The sequence below is a fragment of the Alligator mississippiensis genome, chromosome 1, assembly GCF_030867095.1.
Source record: "Alligator mississippiensis isolate rAllMis1 chromosome 1, rAllMis1, whole genome shotgun sequence".
NCBI classification, from domain to species: domain Eukaryota; kingdom Metazoa; phylum Chordata; order Crocodylia; family Alligatoridae; genus Alligator; species Alligator mississippiensis.
The window spans coordinates 287012750-287038070 of NC_081824.1; the positions used below are offsets into that span (position 1 = coordinate 287012750).

Consider the following 25321-nt stretch of genomic DNA (forward strand, 5'->3'; position numbering starts at 1 on the left):
CATGCTAAATAAATAATTCCCCTCTCCAACTCTAGCCCCTTGCAGTAAATTCTTATTAAAGATAGCATCACTAAGTACTCATCGGGGGGTCTGCAATACCCTCTTTCCTTCAGGGAAAACCTGGCTGAGGCATTCTATTAGCTTTGAGGCCTACGGAGTTCAACAGGGGGCTGCAATTTCAGAATTCACCACTACAAATATAAGCCAAGTTGTCAGGCTATGTCAGCTAGGCAACTGAAGATACAGGTGTAAAATAGGGAGGCATAGCCAAGCTAGTTTTTATCTAGCAAGTCTGGGTACTACTGCTAATGAAGATGGCTTGACACAGGTTAGCAGCCATTCAGGGTAACCAGGGCTCCCTGACAGCTTTGCAGTCAGGTTGCTAGTCTGCTCTGAAGCCCTTGCTGCACTTTGCTTTCTTGTTAGCTGCAGTACTTAAACTAAAGTCAGTGGAGGTATGCTTACCTGTGATACAAATGCAATTGCATTCTGCTGTGTAGGCTTCTCACTCCAGAGACAGGGGCCATCTTTGGACATCTGATTGCTGGGGCTTGGGAGGGAGGCATTATGGGTGGAAGGTTTTTCCGTTGCAAAACCTTATTTTCTTCTCTCTTTCTGCCTTTGGCCTGTTTGCCAGAGAGCAAGAGAGAGGTGTTGGCTTTCCCCCGCCCTGCATTGTTGGTCAAGTTTTGTCCTTAGCTCTCAGCCATATTCTCAGGGAGAAAAAAAAAATCTCCAGCTGGAGTTAAGTAGCATTTCAAATTGCAGCTGGACACAACTGTGTATGGAGGGGTTTTGATGTTCCAGTACCTAATTCACGAGGCAGTCCCTCTGCACGGCTTGGTCACATCAGGACTACCTCCAGCATATTCAATGCAGTGAAGATAGGCTCACTGGAGGGATGGTGGGAAAATGACCCATGTTTCTAACCAGCATCAAGCTGAAGAAATAGGCAGAAGGAACCAGTTTGGGATTTGTTATCATTGATGATTGACACTGCATCCTGTAAGGTAGGAGCCATAGCGTTGACAGTCACACAGTTGTCAGGCAGTATTGGAGAGGAATGTGATGCTATAGTTGTGTACCGCTTAGATATTATCAACTTGCTCAACTTTGTATGGGGAAGCATCACTGGTGATGGGAATGATGCAGAATATGACCTGTGGAAAAATAATCATGCACTCTGTTGGGATGTCCCCAGCCTTAAAATCTTCAGCAAAGCAGGCCCCTGCACTTCACTACCAGGCTGGCCTTGGCCTCATAAATAACAGACACAAAACTACTCTGACCCATAGTGCAATGCCACAATCCTTGGCCCTGCCTGTCTAAAGCAGAATGGAAGTGGAGAGTAAGTTACATGATAATATCTCCAGCATAAGCAATGGAGGAGCAACATAGCTGAGAGACAGCATTCAGCAAATCATTCTTAGTTGGGGAGTTTCACACCTGTATGGCAAGTTGGGGTTGTAGTGACATAATCAGACCACTACACTGAGACTCCTCCAGGAATGTATTTATTTACAGTAAAACACTATTATACAAACTGAAAAAAAGATGATGACATTTTTGAGGGAAAGGCATGCCAAAGCCAGCACACCCTCTGCACGCTGTCATTTTCGCATGCCGTATAATTCAAACTGTGAATGTTTTATGATTTGTATCAGCTTCTAGGAAAATCCCTTCCCTACTCCTGATCCCAAATGTTTGATGTTTATTTAGTTGCTTTCAAAAACCTGTTTTATGCCTCCAAAGAAAACTCTTGCCCAAAGGTTTTTTTCTTAATTTATTTATGTAACACAGTGTAGAAAGCTATCAATTCATAAGCAATGATTCTGTACAATCATCCTGCAGAGACGTTGGTAGGATCCCCATTAATTGTAGGCCAGCAGGCACTTTTTCCCCCTATAAGTGCTCTTAATTAATAGGGATCCCTTTTAAAGTTTTATTTTTTTTTCTAAAAGATCCAAAAGATACATGAAAAAGAAAATAACTTTTACCTTTCAATGCCTAAGGTGTGCACATAAAACAGGCACAAAGAAACAAATGTATATTCCCATGATTTCTACATCACTAATACAGCAGAAGCAACAATCTGTACAATAAAATGCAACTGCAGAGGAAAATAATCTCGATAACTCATCTGGAATACTTTAAAAAATGTAGTTGTACTTTAAAATGCATAGTGATCAGAAAAAAATACTCAGCAAGGAAAAGCAGCTAAACCCCACAGACACAGAAAGCATCCCCCTTCAATTCTTAAAGCATATTTCAATTAGGACTTAATTTTTTTTGTCACAAATCACAAGAATAATATACAACTGGCTAAGGAGTTATATGATAAATAATTGGGAAACAGAATCTATTCATGCACTAGTTAAATACAGCTAAACTCTTTACAGTACACAAAAAACATTCATTAATAATGTAGTGTAAAGACTGAAATGTAAAGAGAGAGCAAGAGAGACAGAGAGAGAGAGAGAGAGAGAGAGAGAGAGAGAAAATACATTACTGATTTTATTAATTCAAGTTCAGGCATCTACTTGTGTTACAGCACAGCTGTCAAAAGGCGATAATGAGTAAATAATAAAACAGAGTGTTTTTATTTCTTCCCACATTATTCTATAACTGAACACCAATGGGCAGTGAAGCAATCTTTTTGCTGTCCAACGCATGAGGCTGCTGCGGTGTTCTAGTTCTGCATCTGTTCAAAGAACTTGTAGGTTGGATTTTCATAGCCGTTTTGCTGCATCTTGGAAAGGTGGCGTTCCTCTGGTGTCACTGCAGCATCCACCTGTGGTGGGGAGGAAAGATTGCGGTCAGAGCTCCTCTTTAAACCACACGGCATCATAAATTCACTAAGAATCAGAGAATGGCACTGACTGCATGTGGTTGTAAACCACAAAACCCCCGGAAGTGAAAGATTTAAAAGCTCCAATGCACACATCAAAAAGAGAAGCAAGCAAATTCATCCCTGCTCAACCCCAACCTGACCGAAATATCCTCAGTAAACAGATAAGTAAATCTTGGGAGTGTGCTCACATGGTCAATGGATTCTGGCTCTGTAGGAATAACTGCTCTGTTGGAGGGTCTCCACTACGGAGCATACCCCTCTTGGGCAATATCACAAGTGGCATGAGCAGCTGCTGTGTGGCACTAAGTACAGGGAGGCACTACAATGGAGGCAGGGAACAAAGCACTTGGTGGAGTGGAGAGTGAGGCAGGATGCTGTTGTGAGGTATGGCAGGTGTCAGGGCCAAGAGCCAAGTTAACCCTTTCCTGGCCCTGCAGCCATGGCTGAATTTGGACTTTGGATCCTCACTCACCATATAACAGTGCAGCAGCTGTGGTGCCAGGAAAGGGCTAACCTGGCTCTTGGTGATGACACTCCTTCTCCCAGCAGTCTCCTAACTACCCCTCACCCCCATCTTTGCTCTGTGCAGCCAGAGGCTTGAACCCCCCTGTTTCCATTCTGGCTCACTAGGGTGTAAACTCTATTGCAGGGACAGGCAACACCTGCCACAGGTGCTAGAGTGTGGCACTCGAAGGCATTCTGCTTGGCACACGTGCCTCTGGGTGGATGGCAGGGAAGGGGCCGGGGCTACACAGCAACAGCAAGGATTGGGCCCCTCATGGCTCCCCCGTTGTCCACCCCTGGCACACCAACATCTTACAGGTTGAAGCTGTGGGTGTTTTCAGCACTCTGCCCAAAAATGTTGCTGACCCCAGCTCTATCAGGTATGCCTTGGTGGAGAGAGGAGTGGGGGAAGGAGTGATGGGGGACAGAGTGGTACTCAATGATGGACGGGTTTTAACTTGTGGTATGTCTGCCAGAAAGGCTGGCCACCTCTGCCCTAGGGCATGACAGCTCATTGTAAACTAACTTCAACAGCCAGGTTAAAGACAGAGGCCAAGATACTCAGGGCTCAAACCACAGAAGGGCTCACAGACAGAAGTCACCATCTTGAACCAAACCTGGACATGACCTAGAAGCCAACAAAGATCCAAGGAGCAGCGTGCAGGAAAAGCAGGTGTGTGCTATTCCTACTGGCTGGACCCAAAGGAAATTTCTTCTTCACCTAAACATCCCGTTTCACTTTTGTGCCGAAGTACCATGCAGGGTGTGTCTTGGTACACATGAGAGCTGAACTGCACTGTTCTAGGACCTGACAGACAAAGCAGCGTCATTCTATAATGTTGGTTTGACTGTTCTATTTGTCCCTGCTCCAAATTGTTTGCAACCTAGCAGATTAAAACAAAGTGCAGGGATGGGGTGTGCTTTCCTGACTGTTTTCCTATTTCTCTTGCCTTTCAGGCTGCAATACCTTCAGGGCACTATCCCTGTCTGTGCTCAGTGAATTCCTGGCATGCTGGGGGCGTGCCTAGTCTCCACACAAGGAAAACAACACTACACAGAACAAAGAACTTTGAAGAGACTCTGATGGCCTGTGCTGGACTCCCAGTCTGGGCGGTCAGTTGGCACTCCTCAAGACTTTTAACATTTGTTAATAAAAGTTTAAAATAAAGATACTTGATGGGGGGCCAAAAGAAACTACAGAATAAGCCAGCACAATTCCCATTGCATTCTCTGGGAAGACAGCCCTGTTATTCCAGGCTGAATTTGGCCTCAAAGTATCAGAAAAAGCACTTTACACATCAGAACTAGTTACATATTTTCTATTTAACCAAAATTGACTGCTGTTGATTTTCTTAGAATCAGTGGTTAAAACCCCATTGCCAAATAACTGCTGATCCATAGATTAGTTACCTCCTTCATTGAACATTAGAATAATACGACGCTACGTCAAATCAGAGCTGGTAAGAACAGTCCCCAAATGATAATTAGATGCTTTATCTCTGCTACATGAGCTCAATAACTGTTGTGTATTCAAAACCTACCATCTCCTGACTATATTGCTAAATACCTATTAAAAAAGAGATAAGGGAACCTGTCTGTCAGCTATTCTCTTTGCTGTTATCTCTAGTATTTGACAGTTTAAAAGAAAAAAAAGTTATTGAGTTTGTACTGTGCCCAAAGAGTTAGAAGCAAGAAGGGTACACGGGTTTTTAAACTATGCTAAAATATTAGCTATGGAAATTTTAATGGTGAGTTTTGTTAAGTAGCGACCTTTAGCAAAAATAACTTTTTGTTTAGCATAAAATAACCTTCTGGATAATGGAAAATGTATTCTCTTAAGAAATCTTATATAGTGGGCTGGCTTAGTCTAACCTTTTGATGAACAAGTAAAGAGGTGTTCATGCCCCACATTTAGTTGAAATATGGCCTATTCTACTGGAAATATTTTAGTTTGATGAGGGCAGCCTGCCGGCCACACACTTTCCCCTACAGGTTATAGCACCCAACACCCCAGGAAATAAGTAAGGCAAGTTGCTCTACTGCTTAGACAAATACAACCCGATCTCATGATTTTTGTCACCATCCCTACTGGGGCTCTAAAGTTCTCTGCTTTCTACACTGAGTTAAACCTTCCAGTCATAACCATTTCCTACACATAATGTATTCCCACTGACTATTAAAAAAAAAGATGTAATGTTATGGAAGATACCAATACAGATATGTAGGGTACTTGCTGCATTTAAGTGAGACCTATAGATAACCACCCTACCTCTCTCTTCACATTTGTCCCAGTTATCAAAAGAGAGCAGTGCAAAACACTCACCACTGTCTCCAGGTTATCTGGAATTCTGTTTCTCTTTATGTATGGGAAAATCCTTGCCCTTTAATCAAGCAAGGACACCAACTTTAGGGGTACATGCTGTTTCCACACACAGGTCTGCATCATTTTCTACACAGGGTGTCTTACCTCTTCCACAGAAGCTCAGCTGCTGGTGGAGAAAGGGTATTAGACGGAATGGACCGTGGCTCTGTTCTGAAATGGCACTTTCTATGCTCCCTATTCTGGAATGTAACCAGACCCCTGGGTTGTTAAAAAGCTGTTATTAAAAGATGGCTTTAAACAGTTTGAAGGCAAGGTAGATATTAACAGCTGAGTCAGCAGTGAGCACTTCTTTCTTGCAGCAATATGGACAATGTTTGCTGCTTCTTTTCCTGTAAATCATTCTGTACAAGCCAGCTGCTGGTGAGAGAGGAGGCCCTTTTGCTTTTAAACTGCCCTTTCACTTTACATTTCTCTAGCTTCTGGAGTTAGGAACAAACCTGCCCTTTTCTAAAGAAAAACAAAAGAAATGAACAGTTCTTTTTCTCGGTTCTGCCAGAACATTAGTTTCTTTAGCTGGGGCAAGAGGCAGCTGAATGCTCAGCTGAGCTGTCAACAATCATTTCAATTTATCAAGGGCAGGAGCACCCTTAGGAATTTCACATCCTGGCTTCTCTTCCACCTCTATGCTCAAATCCCCAAGACACTTCTCACACAATGACTTGCTCAGCAGCTACTGCACAATCCTGCACTTTCATTTTAATGCCACTCTCCATGCCTGCTACTGCTCCTTCCTTTCTACCCACAGTGAGAGTGGGGCTGGTGATGGACTGTGACAAACCACTACAGATTCTCAGCAATTATCTTCAGGCTGGTTGATTAGCTCCTGCTGTTTAAATTCCTTTTCCTCAGAGGTTACCACTTCCCTCGTATGTAGAAATACTGTACGTAACACAAGGAATAAATGCCTGGCAAGAATTATGTTCCCCTACCAGGAATCTGTACAACAGCACTTTTAATTAATATGTATGAATAGACAGTGCCCAATGGATCCAATCAGGTGTGTGCTGTACAAACAAACATATGAGATGTCAAACCTACCCAGAAGACTTTATAAAATGTGACATTGCTAGCTATTCTTGTCATGACAATGTCTTGATCAAAACACTACTGTGTACCAACTGCTGCTTGTCAAAGTGGCCATTGTCACAGACATTAAGCAAAAAGGACAGTAAAGAATAAGCTATACAATTTTTAATAAGCTTCTAGCATGGGCTTAAAAAGATTGAGGAGGGCATACAAGTACCCAGTAAAAAGCACCAACTCTTTCCCCTGAATGAGCTGCTGTAATGTCAAATATCCTTCACATGTTCTGCTTGATTTGGGCTCTTATCTGTGCATGTAACATGCACAGAAACAACTGCTCTTTGTTCAGATCAACCAATGCAAGCCATAGGAGAGCTCACAGTCAAAGACAGTGTTATAAGAAGACTTTCAAGCTCTACAAAAGGGGTAGGGCAACCCCTAGCATAGGTGGCAGAATGTGGCATTTTGTTTGGTGCACATGCTTTAGGGTGGACGGTGGGGAAGGGGCCAGGGCTGTACTGTCACAACAAGGATTGGGCCCTTCACAGCTCCCCCGCCATCCACCCCTGGAACATCAACATCATACAAGTCAAGGTTGTGGGTGTTTTTGCCACCCTACCCCAAAATGCTGTTGACCCCTGCTTTAGAAGTTAGGCTGATTTCATTCTGGGCCACAAGATTAGGGATTTCTGTATGTCACAACACTGATACAGATACCTTAAATACCACAGAAGAGGTTAGGTCTATTAGCCTTGCTATCAGACTAGTCTGGACAGACTTTCTGCCCATGCTGTGCTCTCCCATATTGAAGCCAGAGAATTCTCTAGGAGAGGAATGGTAGAAAGCTTTGTAGTGAATTCGATATCTCATTTAAACTTGGGGATTTAGCTCATAGCAATTTTATCCAGAACCACAGAACAAAGCACACGATCAGTATTATCTTCTTGGAGGAAAGAGAGGGTGAAAACACTAAAGAAATAAATGGAAGAGTCCACAGGAATCAAAGAAAGAGGAAACAGGCAAGAAACTGAGGAGGTAATCAGGAAAGAAAGATTAGGAACACCAAAAACAATGAATGGCAATATAAATAAGGCTGTATCTAGCACTGTTCATAACCCTGCAGATAATGCCATAAGAAGGGAAGCTGAGCCTAATTTGCAACGCATTCTGATCCTCACTGGAACATGTAACCTATAGGGCCTTCCAATTTATCTTCAAACTAATATTCATTATTTTAAATTTCTGGTGATTTTTGCAGTTTAACTTTAAAAGCCCCAAGTGATGGGACTTCTCCCACTTCTGCTGAGTGATTATGCCACCAGCAGACTGCTTTTTCTACCAAGAAATCTCACATAATTCATCAGCCTGAATTTTCCTTCTAACCTTTTTTCAATATGCTAAATAATTACTCTCAAATAATTTTTGCTCTTGTCTACATATTTGCTATGCAGGAGCCCCTGCATTTGGCATCAGGAGTTCGTTTTCAGAAAGTATTAACAAATTCTGTGTTACATTCAGGCTGCTTTTGTAACTGGATAGCAGGCTCAGAAACTTGGGCAATATTTTTCAACAGACAAAGATACTGTGAACAATAAGTATTTATTCACAATGAGATTTTTCCAAATCGATGATGCACAATGAACACCTGTATGTCTGGATTGGTTCTTTAACTATGCGTATCTAGTAGCCCACTTTCAGTCGTCTATCATTTTAGGCAAGTATCTGTCTTTCAAACTTGCTCAGAATTGTACTCTCAACGAGGAGAATTTTACATGCAATTTAGGCTATTTACAGTTCCCATGGGTGAGGGAAGGGGAAAGCAGAGGGAATTGTTAGGAACAGAGGGTGGTAAGCAGAGTTGTAATGCCAACTGTTTACAATCCTATACCTATTACTATTAATTTAACATTGTTACAGCAGTTTGCAAAATGGACGAGTCAATGGGATACATTGTATACCTTTGTAATATGGACAAGTTGCAAAACCCTTTATTTTACATGACAGGCCTTATACAACTGTAACTTTTAGAGACGAATTAGTCCCCTTTGGATTAGGATGACCCAACTTTGAAGTCATTTTAACAATAAACATTGTGTATGTCACTATTTTATTGAAAGCATTGTAAAAACGTTTGCTAACTAATCCTCAATGACCCTACACTGTATTCCTGTTTTCCATGTGAAAAATTAAGGCAGAGAGATTAAATTGTATGGTAAATCCAAAACCTCGTGGCAAATCTTGCAGAGTCAAGAATCCTGGCTCTGATCCCAAACAATCTACTAGACCTTATGTACAGTATTTACTTGAATATAGGAGAACCCCCCCGTAATTAGATTCTATGTATGGAAAATTTATACATTTGCTACTATTTTCCAGGTACAGAATCTAATTATGGGAGATTTGTTTTTAATCTGTCCCTCCTCCACTGCTACAGTAGGGAAAATAAAATTGGGCCAGGAAGGGGGGGGGGGGGGGGGAACAGGTAGCCAGACCCCTTGCCCTCTGCCCCTCCACTTCTTCCCCTTTCCCCTGCTCCTCCCCTTACTGTCAGACCCTGTGACCATGAACTGATCACTTTTTCTGTCCAATGCAGGGTGGGCAAATCTCTCAGTAAAACAGAAATCCTCAACTTTGGGAAGGCTGACTTTCACAAATTCAGGAGCTGGTCAGTCAGGCACTAAGAGACCATGGCCCCTCAGAAAGGGGAGTCTATGAGGAATGGTTGTTCCTTAAGGACACAATCCTCGAAGCACAAGGAAAGTCCATTCTGTTCCATAGGAAAGGCAGTCAGCAGTCTGGAAAATCCCCTTGTCTCAACAGGGAACTTTTGGACCTCCTGAAACTAAAGAGAAACCTACACCAGATGGAAAACAGGAATCATCACCATGGAGGACTACACAGCACTAGCCTGCACCGGTAGAGAGTGGAGCAGAAGAGCCAAGGCAGAAACCGAACTCAAGATAGCCACAGGAATCAAGGACAACAAAAAGCCTTTCTTCAGATATTTGGGAAGTCAGAGGAAGAACAAAGGCAACATTGGACCCATGCTAAATAAAAGGGGCAGCTAACATCTGATACTCAGGAAAAGGCCAATCTCCTAAATGTTTACTTTGTGTTGGTCTTCCTCATGCTCAAGGGGGTCACCCTGTCAGACAGGATGCAAAGGTGGACCCACAACTGATGCACATCAAGTGAGGGAACACCTCAAGAGGCTTAACATCCATATATTGGCAGGCCCAGATGGAATGCACCTGAGAATCCTGAAGGAGCTGGTGGACATCATAGCAAGCCCTATGACAACGATCTTTGTGAACTCGTGGTGATTATGAGAAGCACTGGAAGACTGGAAAAGAGCCAACATGGCCCCAATCTTCAAGAAAGGAAGGAAAAAAGATTCAGGGAATTACAGGTCAATCAGTCTGACATCCATCCCTGGAAAGATTTGATGAGGAAATCACCAAAGGTTCCATCAGCAACAGGCTAATGCAAGACAACTTTCTGAATGCCAGCCAACATAGCTTTGCTGCTGGAACGTCTTGCCTGACCAACCTTGCTTCCTTCTATGACCAGGTGACACAATCCCGGAGGACTGGAAAAGCTCCAACATGGTCCCCATTTTCAAAAAGGGGAGGAAGGAGGACCCGGGCAACTATAGGCCAGTCAGTCTCACCTCTATCCTTGGCAAAGTCTTTGAAAAAATTATCAAGGCTCACATTTGTGAGAGCCCGGCAGGACAAATTATGCTGAGGGGAAATCAGCACGGGTTTGTGGCAGGCAGATCGTGCCTGACGAATCTAGTTTCTTTTTATGACCAGGTTACGAAACGCCTGGACACAGGAGGAGGGGTGGATGTCGCATACTTAGACTTCAGGAAGGCCTTCGATACGGTATCCCACCCCATACTGGTGAACAAGTTAAGAGGCTGTGACTTGGATGACTACACAGTCCGGTGGGTGGCGAATTGGCTGGAGGGTCGCACCCAGAGAGTCGTGGTGGATGGGTCGGTTTCGACCTGGAAGGGTGTGGGCAGTGGGGTCCCGCAGGGCTCGGTCCTTGGACCGATACTCTTTAATGTCTTCATCAGTGACTTGGACGAGGGAGTGAAATGTACTCTGTCCAGGTTTGCAGATGACACAAAGCTATGGGGAGATGTGGACATGCCGGAGGGCAGGGAACAGCTGTAAGCAGACCTGGACAGGTTGGACAAGTGGGCAGAAAACAACAGAATGCAGTTCAACAAGGAGAAATGCAAAGTGCTGCACCTAGGGAGGAAGAATGTCCAGCACACCTACAGCCTAGGGAATGACCTGCTGGGTAGCACGGAAGTGGAAAGGGATCTTGGAGTCCTAGTGGACTCCAAGATGAACACGAGTCGGCAGTGTGACGAAGCCATCAAAAAAGCCAATGGCACTTTATCGTGCATCAGCAGATGCATGACGAATAGGTCCAAGGAGGTGATACTTCCCCTCTATCGGGCGCTGGTCAGACCGCAGTTGGAGTACTGCGTGCAATTCTGGGCGCCGCAATTCAAGAGGGATGCGGATAACCTGGAGAGGGTCCAGAGAAGGGCCACTCGTATGGTTAAGGGCCTGCAGACCAAGCCCTATGAGAGACTAGAGAAACTGGATCTTTTCAGCCTCTGCAAGAGAAGGTTGAGAGGTGACCTTGTGGCTGCCTATAAGGTCATCACGGGGGCACAGAAGGGAATTGTTGAGTATTTATTCACCAAGGCGCCCCCGGGGGTTACAAGAAATAATGGCCACAAGCTAGCAGAGAGCAGATTTAGATTGGACATTAGGAAGAACTTCTTCACAGTTCGAGTGGCCAGGGTCTGGAACGGGCTCCCAAGGGAGGTGGTGCTCTCCCCTACCCTGGGGGTCTTCAAGAGGAGGTTAGATGAGCATCTAGACCCATCACTCTTTCCTGCTTATGCAGGGGGTCGGATCGATGATCTATTGAGGTCCCTTCCGACCCTAACATCTATGAATCTATTGCCTGGACAAGGGAGACAAGGTTGATGTCATATCTGGATTTCAAGAAAGCCTTTGACTTAGTTTCCCGTGATGTCCTCATGGTTAAGCTGGGGAACTTCAGCCTCGACCATCTCACAGTCCGATGGCTGGGGAACTGGCTTTGGCCCAAAGAGTAATAGTTGATGGGAGCAAATCAACATGGTGTAAGGCAACCAGTGGTATCCCTCAGGGCTCAGTACTCAGGCCAGTATTCTTCAACATCTTCACTAAGGATCTGGATTTGGGACTCAGATGCAGACTGGTGAAGTTCACGGATAACACGAAGCTATTGGGGAAGGCAGTCACACTGGAGGACAGGCTGGGGATACAGGGCGACCTGGACAGGCTGGCAAGGTGGGCAGACCAAAACCTGATAGCATTCAATGTAGAGAAGTGCAGGGTGCTCAACTTTGGGAGGAAAAAAACAACATCATATTTATAGGCTTGGCAGTGCAACTGAAAGAGACTTGGGGGTCTTGACTGACTACAAGATGAACATGAGCCACCAATGTGATGCCGTAGCTGGCAAAGCAAAGCAAATTCTGGCATGCATCCACTGATGAATCTCAAGCAAAACCAGGGATGTCATCCTCCCACTTTACTCGGCCTTAGTGAGGCCGTAGCTGGAGTACTGCATCCAGTTTTGGGCCCCCCAATTCAGGAGAGACATGGATAAGCTAGAGAGAGTCCAAAGGAGAGCCATCCGCATGATCAAAGGCCAAGAGAGCAAGCGTTATGAGGAGAGGCTGAGGGACACGGGACTCTTCAGCCTGGAGAAGAGAAGGCTCAGGGGGGACTTGGTGGCAACCTGTAATTATATAAGGGGTGTGCATCAGGATCTGGGAGAGCAGGTATTCACCAGGGCTCCCCAAGGGATAACAAAGTCTAACAGCCACAAACTTCTGGAAAGCTCATTTAGGCTGGACATAAGGAAAAACGTCTTTATATAGTCCGAGTGTCCAGGGTCTGGAACAGACTCTCCCCAGAGGTGGTGCAAGCACCTACTCTGGACTCATTCAAAAAACGTTTGACTGCTTATCTTGCTGGGATCATTTGACCCCAGCAGACTTCCTACCTGTGGCAGGGAGGCTGGACTCGATCTTGCGAGGCCCTTTCTAGACCCTAATGTCTATGAAATCTATAATCATACGTGACAGGCTGAGAGAGGACGAGACCAAAAGGATCTAGGTGAACTGTTTGGGATTCCATTTTGTAATGTCTGCCAGATGTTTAAGGCTGCTATAGAAACAGGAATCATTGGAAATGGGAAAGAAAACCCCAGCTCAGCTGTGGGAGTGAAGAGGAAGTCAAAATGTACTTAGTGTAGTGGCTCACTATGCCCTGAAAAAAGGTCAGTTCTGAAAGGGAACTCAGGGCAATAGGCACTACTACGTATCTTATTCAGATGGGCTACACTAATTTGTGGTAGGATCCCATCAGTATGTTTGCCCAACACTGATCACGTGTTTTATAGTCATGGTCAGTATTAGCCGCACTAAAATCAGCTTCATAGTTTGTTTCTATTACTGAGCACATGCTGCTTTTGCTAGCGGTTTAATGATAGACAAGGTGTTTAATGAGATTTCCTTTCACGTGAATGTAAGATGAAGAGCTTCCTTCCCCAGGCTGGTTGGGGGAAAAAAACCCCACTCTCTCATATTAAAGTAAATATGGTATTGTTTAAGTTGTGCACGATTAAGTATCTGTGCATCACAGAGAGGTGATTGCTTGGGACCACTGAATCCGTGTTTGGTCAGTGAGAGTACCCCTTGGCTTCTGGAGCAAGGGGAGAGTCTCCTTCCCACCTGAGACCCCCACTCTCCCGGGTTTTCTGTGGCCCTGACTCAACAAGTGAGCTCCAGTTCAGGTTCCGAAAGAGGGGCTTCACCTCTCCTTGGGGCAACCCAGCAAAATCCACAGTTCTAAGTAGGATAGCAGACAGTCTCTTCAGTAAAGGAATTTACTGGGGGAAAGGCTAGTCAGCCAGATGTTCTCTGTCCTCTGCAAAGGGCTCGAATAGTCCTTGTGTCCCCAATCCAGCCTGCACAGCCCTGAGCACCTCCAAAGATAGTCAGGTGTTTCCTTCCAGTCAGCCAAGTACCTTTGGGGGTTTGGGATATCAGTAAACTAAGGGAAGAAAGCCAAGTTGGAAAAAAACAACAACAACAAAACCCCCTCATAATGCAGTCTTTCTCTACACTGAGACCCTGTTAAATCTCAGGATGTTACCAGTAATGCTACTTTTAACTATTGTTAAAATGTCATGGATTTATTTGACAGTTTGGGGAGAAGCAATTGTTTTCATTCTGAGAAAAGATCTTAGGAGTTTCATACATGCTTTTTCAACTCTATGAATTTCAGATTAGCCATAAATCAAAGGCTGTTGGCTGTGAAGAATTTATCTTGTTAGGAGTACAAAAAGTAATATAGTATAGTAATATGGCAAATCCTTGTAGTATGCAGCTGAATCCGCAGAAGACCTGCCTAAAACCTCATCTTATCTAATATTTTCACTAAACTTTTATGAACCATGAAGGAGTCTCTTTGCAACTACTGTTAAATTCTACAGGTAAATGAACTCCTCTCCCTCAAGGTCCCATAACCCCTCAACAATCTTTGCAGTTTTAGATGTAATTTGAAATGGCTTATAGTTTGGATTACTGTGCTTAAATTTACACATTGAGATCATTTTAGGTTAATGGCACACTGTATTATTAGGAGTATTCCCAACAGATTGAGGGAAATGATTATTTTTCTCTATTCAGATGTTGGTGAGACCACATCTGGAGTACTGTGTCGTCTTGGACCCCTAGGATGTAGACACATTGGAGAGAGTCCAGCAGAGGGCAATGAAAATGGTTAGGTTAGGGGCCGGGCACATATGACTTCTGAGGAGAGGCTGAGGGAACTGGGCTTATTTAGTCCAGAGAAGAGAAGACAGAGAGGATTTAATATCATCCTTCAAATACTTGAGACTGTTCTCAGTGGTGGCAGATGACAGAACGAGGAACAAGGGTCTCAAGTTACAGCAAGGGAAGTTTAGGTTAGAGCTTAGGAAAAACTCTCTCACTAGGAGCACAGTAAAGCACTGGAACAGGTTAACCAGAGAGGTTATAGAATCACCACACTTGGAGATTTTAAAACTCAGCTAGACAAAGCCTTGGCTGGGATGATAATAGATGAGGATGCACTGAGCAGGGGGTTGGGGTAGATGACCTTCTGAGGTCCTTTCCAACCTAAATTTTCTATGATTCTGTGATCATTCATTTAGTCTCTCTGATAAAACAGATGATTTTATTATGGAAACCACACTGCAATCAAACACTGGTTAACCAAATTGCCTGTTTTGCTCCAGTTTTAAACACACTGTCTTACAGAGTTGTACAAGATAGTCTCCAACCACTCCTATTTATGGGAATGGAGCTGTGCTAGATAACCTTTACCTACCTCCACTACACCGTGATGGATGGATGTGTACTGTTTCTTCTTCAGCATCACCAAAGTAATGACAATCACTGTTGCTATGACAACACCTCCCACCATTAGTCCAATGATGGCGCCTTTGTTTGAACCCACATCTTCAGCAAAGAACACCTAGGAAAAAAACAAACAAAAAACTCGATAACTAATCATACCCTCCACACTTACTGCTGTTTTGCTAAGTTGTAGTCTTGAAGACATTTTAGAAAACGATTCCCTGCAACTTTATTGCATGACCTTGGTGCTGTGTTGTTTTCATGACCTGCAGCAGTGCAGAAACCAAGCCAGTGCAGCACCAAGCTCTCCCAACCAAAAGAAGAGTATAACCAGTATGTAAATTTTGCATTACTGCTAGCTGTGTAGCTGTCCAGGAGCTACTCAGAACCTTTCAGTCAGAGCCACTTCAAGTGTAACTTCTATTAACTGCCCACGCTAGTTTCAGTATCAGCTAAGCAAATCTCAAGATGACTGACAGGGCTCATGGGAAGGTACCTAGGGAACATGAAGATTTCTCTATCTTCTGCATATTAGAATGAGACATTTTTTCATTAATTTGAGAGTTCAGGATTGTTTTAGGTAAGCACATTTTATACCCACCAGATAAGAGCACCCAGCTGGGAAAAAATTCATTGTAGCAAGGTGACTTGTCTAACAGCAGAGAGACAGTCTGGAAATAGGCATCCTATTTTAAGGTGCGTAGCAAAAGGAAGCCATCAAGTCTTCACAGAATGAGGCGGGAAAATGATGACATATGGTAAGCATGACATAACTTGGGAAATTTTTGGACACAATAATGCTTTGCTATGAGTTTCAAATAGTGGAATCTTGAAAACAGCAAAAGGTATAGAAATAGAAGACCAACTGATTTCACAGTTATGTTTCACAGATTTCATGTTATATATTAAACTGCATCATTTAATTGGTATGATGTATATATTTAAAATATACTGCCTGCCTGTCTGTCACAGGCATTCTCATCTTCTATTATAGTAAGCATACAGGTTATTAAATAGAAGAAAGATTACTTGCTCCCTTTGTTTATTCTTGGACTCAACTGGACCGGTTCTTAGCTTTTCTGCGAGACTTCTCACTTTAAAAAAATATTTAAAAGGAAGGAGATTTGGAGATTAGCTGAGTTTCCAATAAGTTGTATCACATTTGCACTCTTTTAGAAAACAACCTTCCATATAAATATTTATTTTGCATGCTTTGATACTTTTATGTTGTTGTATTGGTTAAGCAAGAGATGTTTAAATAAGAAGAATTCAACCGATCACGCACAAAATGTACAGTTGGTATAATTTGATGTGGAGAAAAGTGTTAATTTCTCCTGTCAATTTTGCATGCATATAAATGAAGAGGTGTTAAAAGACTTTTTTTGTTTGCTTGTTTTTAAAAACCCTGCAGAATGCCTTAGTTAATTTCTATTTGCTTGCAAAAGCATAAAGCACCACGGATTCAGTCTTGAAGAACAACCTTGAAAAACAATGGCTCCTGTGTATTTAAAGCAGAAATACCTTTTTAGAGAAAAATAACCAAGTCAAGATGAATTGATAACTCCAGGCTTGCATTACATTTTTTTCTAAGCCTCTCAACCATGATTCCAAAGGGATTTTTAGATAAATGCTGCAGGGTACAGAAAAGGGAAAGGGAAACTGACCTGAAAGTATGTCTCTACCTACTACTTTCAAATGATAAGAGGGGAGGCATCTTTAAACATGGGTTTCAAAATCACCCTCATATAAGTTGGGGGAGAGGGGAATAATACCTCAGAACACCTTCAGGTTTGGAATAGTTACCTAAACTACCTTGCCAATACATGTCTGACTTGGATGGCAACATGCAGTGCCTTGGGTATGATAAGAAAGTTGTTGCCTAGTATTGTTAGTGTTACTTTATTAGTTGTAGCTAAATTTGCCTTCAATACAAAAATAAACTGAGGTGATATATAAAAAAGAAAATTCCCAAATTAACTTCTGAATTATGGTTTCAGCTATCACTAGCATTGCACAAGATAAAGCAATTTTTATGCAGATACTGTTATTTTGCAATACTTCCTGCTTGTTTTATGGGATATTATCTTATCAGCTAACACAGTAGAGGGAGCTGCAGCTCCTAACTGCTTGGGCAGATATAGCAAATCGCAGAATGTGAGAGCGATAGGTAATTAAGTGCATGTGATACAAGGATAACAACATGAAAATAAGCACACTGAAATACACTACTGCCAGGTTTCTTCCCTAGAGAAAACTTTAGCTTATTCACCAGATGTTTAACCCTTCTGATGTAGGTGCATCAGACTCGCTCAAATTATCATTAATGCTAATTCATTTTAGATTAGCTTGTCAAACTAAGAATTCTCTATTCTCAACATCAAAGAACTGGCAGAGTATTTAATGAGTGATTACCTTGTTCAAATGCAAATTTGAGTCCCATGTTCACTTTGATTTTCAGCTTAATTGTAAGAATATTTTTAAAAAGCCTTCCAAGTTTAATATTAGGAATTTAGAATAATATGCAATGTCACCAATTATTACTCCCAAGGAAGGAGGAGGCAGAAGGACAGATATTGACCTATCATTACAACACTATTGTAAGAATCCTCCGCTGCTTCAATTTTTATTGGATCTGATCAAAAACCCTTTGGAGACATGTAGTCTTGCTTGGATCTTTTTGTATTCATAAGTGCCACAGTGTCAAACTAAGGGAAGATCTCTCTTCCACTACACAGTGAAGTGCAGTACTTAAGTAGCAAGAGTACAAAAGTGGAAAAACAAAGATACCAGTAAACAGAAATGAAAACAAAATAGGTAGAGAATCACACAGTAAGAGCATAGAAGGAAACCTTGAAGATCAGTTATCATGTGCTTTGGCATTTATTGTTTTGGCTGACAATGATTCAGTTTGTGAGATAGTTTCATTCCTCACCCCTAAACTACCTTTCCTGCCCCTGTTCTGTTTGCCTCATTTTATTACTACATTGTACCTAGGATTCTGTTAGCTGTTCCCTTTCCTTAGATACTTGATCACTGGCAATAAGAGATGAACTAAAGACCATACTTTTCACAAATATACATAAATGGTCTTATGCATGTACTGACTGTTGGCTTGATTTTTATCTCATGCATTTTTTATACTCAAGTCCACTAATTCCTCTGAAATTACTTGCAACTTACTCTTTGCTAGAAAATTATATGTTTACACCTTTAAAATTAAGAGAAGCTGAGAATGTATTTGCCCTTTATATAAGAATGATATTAGCCACCATGATTCAAGGTATAAACTTAAAAAAAGCTTTGTGTTCCACTCACCAACTTTTGATGATGCACTTCATATCCTGAATCATGTCGGAACTCTGCATCCATCTTTACTTCAGAGATCTCTTCTGTTTTAACATTGGTCAGCCCAGAACCTGCATCGCATGGCAATGAAATAAATTACTAAATCCACCATTATGAACAAAAGGCAATATTGTTACTCACACCGATAAGAGATGTGATATGAAAGGAAGCTCAAGGAAAAGCAAAAATTAGATCTGATTCCCCCTCCCCACAAACAAATCCTATTGATATGACAGCTAATGAGGCAAAAAAGATCTCTTAGTGCTTCGCAATCTACTACAGCTGTATTGGTCCATGCGCCAAGAACTCTGCAGCGTGAACAACTGGGCGAGGTAAGTAATGAGGGATTAGAGTGACAGTCTCATGAAGAGACTCAAAGGATGAAAGAGTTAGGATCTGCTCTGATAACTTATAAAAATCCCCAACTTCCTCCTGTTGTTGAGAAAACTCTTCAAGGATGAGTACAAGCTGAGGACCAGTCTTTATGTTTTCCTGTTCTCTGTGAGTTTATAATATTATAAATCATGAGGAGGCAGCAGCACTAAATTAAAAAAACAACCCCTATTTTAGCCTCACTTTAAACTTTGCTTTGAGATGGAAACTAACATGTATTTGGAAGGGAAAAGACAGTATTTCTGTGAAGTGTACAGAATACTTATTAAGCTTTTTTTGGGGGGTGGAGGGGGATTGTTTTGTTTTTTACAGCAGGTCGTTAAAAACCACCCTGATTTCAAACTTCCCCTTCTTTCTGCTAGCAAATGTAACCAGTTATTTTCCAACTCAGGTGAGTTAAGCAAGTCCCCTATACCCAGAAACCAGGGGCATTTGAAGAAAATAAGCAAACTTTTTAATGACTTTAGTTGCATATAGTTTGCAGCCCAGCCGGGTCTAGTGATGTCAATGGGAGATTTCCACTTGTCTTGACTGAGAACAGGATTAAGTGTTTTGGGCCAGCACTTTAGTACATGTAAAATGGATGAGTCTCTAATGACCTAAAGGATCTACACTGATTTTCATAAACTGAAGTGTTGGAACCACACAAGTGCCTATGAATATCTTGTCTTCCATTAGCTGACTCTGGTTTAAAAAGAACATGTAAGTAATTCCGTCCACTTGGGGGATAGCAGCCCATGGCTTGTGGGCTGGATTCAGCCTACACAGCCACTGGATCTGGTCTGCAGAGCTGGGGCTTTGGCGACAGGGTCTCTGCCTGCATCACACTATGTTGCTCTGCACCTGGAAGGTAAGGAGGCTTCCTGTGCCCTGCTGCAGCTGGACAGTAGAGAAAAGCAATGGTGGGGAGTAGCAAAGTGGTGGCTGGATCTTAGTGCTAGCCCACCTTGCACTCGAGGCAGGTCATTTTAGCCGCCCACCGTAAAAAACTTGCCAATTGCTGCTATAGCTGATTCAGAGAACAGGGAATTTTTGGTTCAAATGAGTGAGAGTTTTGTTTTGTCATTCAGAAACACGGGTTCCAATCCAAACTCTGCAGGAACATGGTGTTCATGAGAAGCTGTCATCTTCCCAGTTACTGTGATGAAAACAAAAGAACTGTCCTAATGGATCAGACGAACAGTTTATGTACTACAGTGCTCTACTTTGCACTTGCCAGGGTCCTACCCTCATTCCAATCGGAGATTCAAACTGTGAAGGTTTTATATCTTTCCCCAAACATTTAGCATTAACAATGCTTAGTTAACAATTAACGATCCAGGCAGGGGCACGCAGGCAGTAGATCGCAGCGCTGCCCAGCTTGGGACCAGGCTGTCACTGCTGCAAGCCATATGGGCAGGGGCTGCTGGGAAATGGAGTTCGGCTGCTGGCTGGATCCACCATTTTGCCCACCCCTGCACTAGAGTCTGCTAGAGTGCATTACTTTCTGATTAATCACGTCTGCTCCAATGTGCTGGATTTCTAGCATGTCAGGGCAGGTTCCCTGCATGTGTATTAGATTTAATGCATATTAACTAAAGCAGGTTACTGCACATGTAGACATGCCCTTTGCCCTTACCCTCGTCCCAACCTTAGGTAAACTTTCTCTTGTTTTCCAAATCTCTTGCCTATGTTAGCTACCCCCCACTACTGCCCTCAGTTCTTTGCCCTGAGGAATGAAGTGAGACTGGTAGGTGAAAGCAGGGATGGAGAGAGTGCCCATCCCCACTGTTTAATGATTCAAGTGGTGGCCTGCTGCCCTTAGGAGACAGATGCACAGAGGTACCAGGGATTTAAGTATCTTTCAAAAGTTACATACCAGTTTCATTAAAAAGGAAGAAGAATCAAATAATTAAGGACATAGTTATCACTGCACCATTGGCATAATAAACACACATTTTTAAGCAGCAAAAATAAATATAAACTACAACACAAAACAATCACCTTAACTCTGACTCAACACCAAGGCTGTTCAGTATGTGCAAACTTTAGCACATGTAACTAAGCCCATATATAAATCCACTAGTGGAAAAAGTGTCAATTGGCCTTAAATACAAATTCACAAATACCTATCAGGTTTTTTTTCTTTTTAAACTATGTACAGCATTATTCCAAAAAAGCAGCAATTCTAAGTACTTTAATTTAAAATCTCTGCTGATTGTTGATAAATATATTCCTTAACTTATAACTTCTCATATTAAGTATCCCATCCCTTAATTAAAAATATTTAGATACCAAAACCAATCCAAAACCAGTACTTAACATATTAACTATTCATTAGTCAGGGATGAAAGCAGCTTTTCTTTATACCCAAAGAGAGTGTTTTACCTCATTATGTGTGCAAATAAAAATTGATGAGATTCTCAGCTAAGTTTTGTCTTGCTTAAGTGGTTAGCATTAATAAGTGAGACAAATGCAACCGTGTTACTTTCATTTAGCAGCCTTCACTGGCTTTTATTTATTTTTTGTTATACACTTCATTTTGGCATTTGGAATATATACAATTTAATTATTCCATTACCTTAACAGAAAAAAAAATCCATACACACTGTAATATTAAATTACCCAAGAGATTAAGACAGCTGCATGAAAAATGTTCCCGTATCTAATAAATTAGCATTTGTGTTTGTGTAAATATGTAGTTAGGCTTTTTAAGAAAAAAAGACACAATTCCACTGAGTAAGTAGTTAGTAGCATATTACTATAGTTTCTAATTTCTTCATCTATTGGGTAAATAACAGCTGTGGAAAACTTGATGTTCTTATTTTGCATGGAGCCACACTGATTGTTACTCATGTTTGTAGCCTTTTGTTATCTTTTGGATGACAAAACCTCCCAGTAGAATGCAGTCAAAAGCCACCACTTTGTGCATTGGAGGTGCATCTACACATTCATTAATACACTGTAGTTACTGCACATTTTGTTCAATACTTCCTCAGTGAAGTACTAACTGAATGCGCATTAACTACTCTTACTGCATGGTAACACTGGTGCATGGTTTTTTTGTGATGCTTACTGCACAGTAGCCTAATAACACTGTACAGTAGGTTATTAGCCTGGTTTTTGACAGGCTCGCTACTGTGCAGTGTTAAGTGTCTTGTGTAGATGTGCCCAGTTATACCTATCACAGACTTTGGTTCACTCAACACACACTTGAAGAAGGGAGTACAGCCCCAATCCAGAAAGACATTTAACCATATACGTAAATAGTGACTTAAATTAAGATGGCTTCCTACAGTGGCTTCCTTCATCATTCATAGAGTTTTTATATTTCCAATACATATTTTAGTCTGTGTAGAAAGAACCTGTCAGCTTGTGACTTGAACAAGTGCCTGTGAGTTGGATGACCTCAGCTTTTACTTCCCCACTTTGCCATGTATTTGTTGATGAGGCGAGTACAAGTTGTTTAACATCCTATGCCTCATTTTTGTCATCTTTAAAACAAGGGTAATATACTCAACCCTTGTTAGGAGGTGTAACAGGGAGCCTGCATGCCTCTTACTTTAAGAGGAAAAATGCAGCAGGGAGATCCTCAAGAAGCTGAGCATTATGAGCTGCCAGGGAGCAGGTCTCTAGGTATTTACCTACTACAAGTACCTACTGCAGAGCTAGCTACTCTGCAGGCTAGAGCCCTGCATGGGAGATAAGCTGCTACAACAGTGACCAGCAGCAGTGAGCAACCCTGGATTTAAGCTAGTGGGATAAATGAGGAAACACCTGCAGCCAACCCAGGGAGTCACTTGACTGGGAAGGGGCGAGGCCTTGGTGGCATATAAACCCAGGTCCTGAGCCAGGGCAGGCAGTCTAGCTTGGGGGCCCAAAGTGAGGAGAGCTCTGCTGTGAGCTGGCTGGCAGAGACCCAGCTATGCCTGGGAACAGCAATGAAGGAGCTGAGAGCTGGGAGGGGAGTAGGACCAAGTATGACTAGAGATTTTTGATAGACAGCCAGGGGGCTTGGAGTAAAGTTATAGCCAGAGTGATCATGTTTTCTGTTTAAGTTCTTACTGGTGCTTTGGGTTGGGACTATTAGGGGTGGTACAGAGGTCCCAATGGTGCCTGAGGGCCATGTGAGTGCCTGGAGCCCTACCCAGGGTTAGGTTCTAGGTGGAGTAAGGGAGATGCCCAGGTGTGGAAGCCTGGACCCCCGGGGGGTAAAACCAGAGCCCTTGAGCGGCAAATCCTGGGCCTGAGAGGGGCAAGACTAAGACAGCAGCAAGTTGGTACCAGGACCAGGGCCCATAGCTGAGCTGGTAGTGATGCAGATCAGAGCCCAGATACAATGTTGGGGACCAAGAAGGCAGGGACCCCAGTAAGCACCTAGAGGCCTGGAGAGGGCCCACTGGGACTTTTAAGGACACAAAGGCCTCAAAGGACTGCAGTTTGGACTGGGAGCCAGGACACAAAACACAAGAGTGGCACAGATTAGATAGGGCCTGGGGCCCAGAGCCCAAGAAGGGCAGAGACTAGCCAGGGCCAGTGAGCCCACAGCCTTGGTAGTCCAAGAGAGGCAGTGACTAATAAGGACAGAAGCCTGAACCACTTGGAGGAGATGTTGGGCTGTATTCCAACTGATATGAAAGTTTGGTAATATCTTATAGCCTTTTATGACCAGGTCACACAATGCCTTGACACAGAAGCAGAGGCTGATGTCATCTACCTGGACTTTAAGAAGGCCTTTGACACAGTTTCGTATCTTATTCTCATAAGGAAGCTAGCAGGCTGTGGAATGGATGCCTATGCAGTCAGGTGGGTGGCCAACTGGCTTAGGGACTGCACCAGAGAGTGGCAGTGGATGGGTCGTTCAAGGCCTGGAAGGAGGTGGGCAGTGGGGTACCGCAGGGTTCGGCCCTTGGACCGGTGTTATTTAATATCTTCATCAGTGATTTGGACGAGCGTGTGGGGAGCACCCTCTACAAGTTCGCAGATGATACCAAGTTATGGGGCAACGTTAACACACCAGAGGGCAGGGAGCAGATACAGGCTGATCTGCACAGGTTGGATCAATGGGCAGAACGAAATAGGATGCAATTCAACAAAGATAAATGTAAGGTACTCTACCTAGGGAGGAAGAATCCATAGCACACCTATAGGTTGGGGGACGACCTCCTCAGCAGCTCAGTGGCTGAGAGGGACCTTGGAGTCAACTACATGAACTACATGAGTGTAACGAAGCCATCAACAAGGCCAATTGTACCTTGTTGTGCATTAGCAGATGCATGACCAACAGATCAAGAGAGGTGATGCTCCCCCTCTATGTGGCACTGGTCAGGCCGCAGTTGGAGTACTGTGCCCAGTTCTGGGCGCCACACTTCAAGAGGGACACAGAGAATCTGGAGAGGGTTCAGAGGAGAGCCACTCGCATGATTAGTGGCTTCCATGAAAGACCCTATGAGGGGAGGTTAAGGGATCTGGATCTCTTCAGCCTTCACAAGAGACATCTGAGGTGAGACTTTGTAGCCGCCTATAAGTTTATCAAGGGAGGACAACAGGGAATTGGAGATGCACTATTTACCAGAGTACCCCTAGGAGTAGCTGGGAATAATGGGTGCAAACTAGTGGAGAGTAGATTCAGGTTAGACATTAGGAAGAAATTTTTTTACAGCAAGGGTGGTCAGAACCTGGAATGGGCTTCCAAGAGAGGTGGTGCTATCACCTAACTTGGAGGTCTTCAAGAGGAGGCTTGATAGACACCTGGCTGAGGTCATCTGAGCTTGGTCCTCTTTCCTGCCAGGGGCAGGGGGTTGGACACAATGATCCTTTGTGATCCCTTCTGACTCTACAATCTATGTATCTATAGGCACAGCTATAGAGGAGGCTGTAGGCTGTGAATAGCCCATAAGGCAATGGGTGCTCTGGGGCATATATGGGCCAGGGGACCTCCTTGATGTGGGGAATAGGTTGAGGTCAGCGGGTCTGGAAGGGATCTGCTGGCAGGAAGATAAACCAAGGCTCGCTCTAAGACCCTTGGGCAGCCTCCTTTTACAAATTTATTAAGACAATCCAGGCGTGGCAGATGAAAGGAAAGGGAGGATTTGCTTAAAGAGCAGGGCAGGTCATTTAGCCACCAGAGGGCATCACAGTCATCCCTAAGGAACAAATCTACTACAGAAAGTTTGAGATTTTTGTGGCTAAAAAGTGCTTTTTAAGTGCATAAGATTAATAGCTTTATGAATGTTCCTTATATCTTCATAAGATCTATGTTTTATTTTTATCGCATGAATTACCGCAGAACTCCTTAATTGTAAAGTGACGCAAGTATGTTAAAAAATCATTTGTAAAGCCTCACTGGAATGCA

General features: G+C 43.0%; 1 protein-coding gene across 4 annotated transcripts in view; it reads right to left on the minus strand.

Annotated features, from left to right (window-relative positions):
• Positions 1–1498: 1498 nt before the first annotated feature.
• The window catches only part of APP (amyloid beta precursor protein), a 378216-nt gene continuing 354393 nt past the window's right edge, over positions 1499–25321 (minus strand). For all 4 annotated transcript variants that reach the window (XM_006264124.4, XM_019476143.2, XM_019476142.2 and 1 more), the window contains 3 exons: positions 18565–18665; positions 15221–15367; positions 1499–2791 (listed from right to left, as the gene is read on the minus strand). In XM_006264124.4, the coding sequence (XP_006264186.2) occupies positions 2690–2791; positions 15221–15367; positions 18565–18665 (350 nt within the window). In that variant the 3' untranslated portion in view covers positions 1499–2689. The remainder of the gene's footprint in view (positions 2792–15220; positions 15368–18564; positions 18666–25321) is intronic.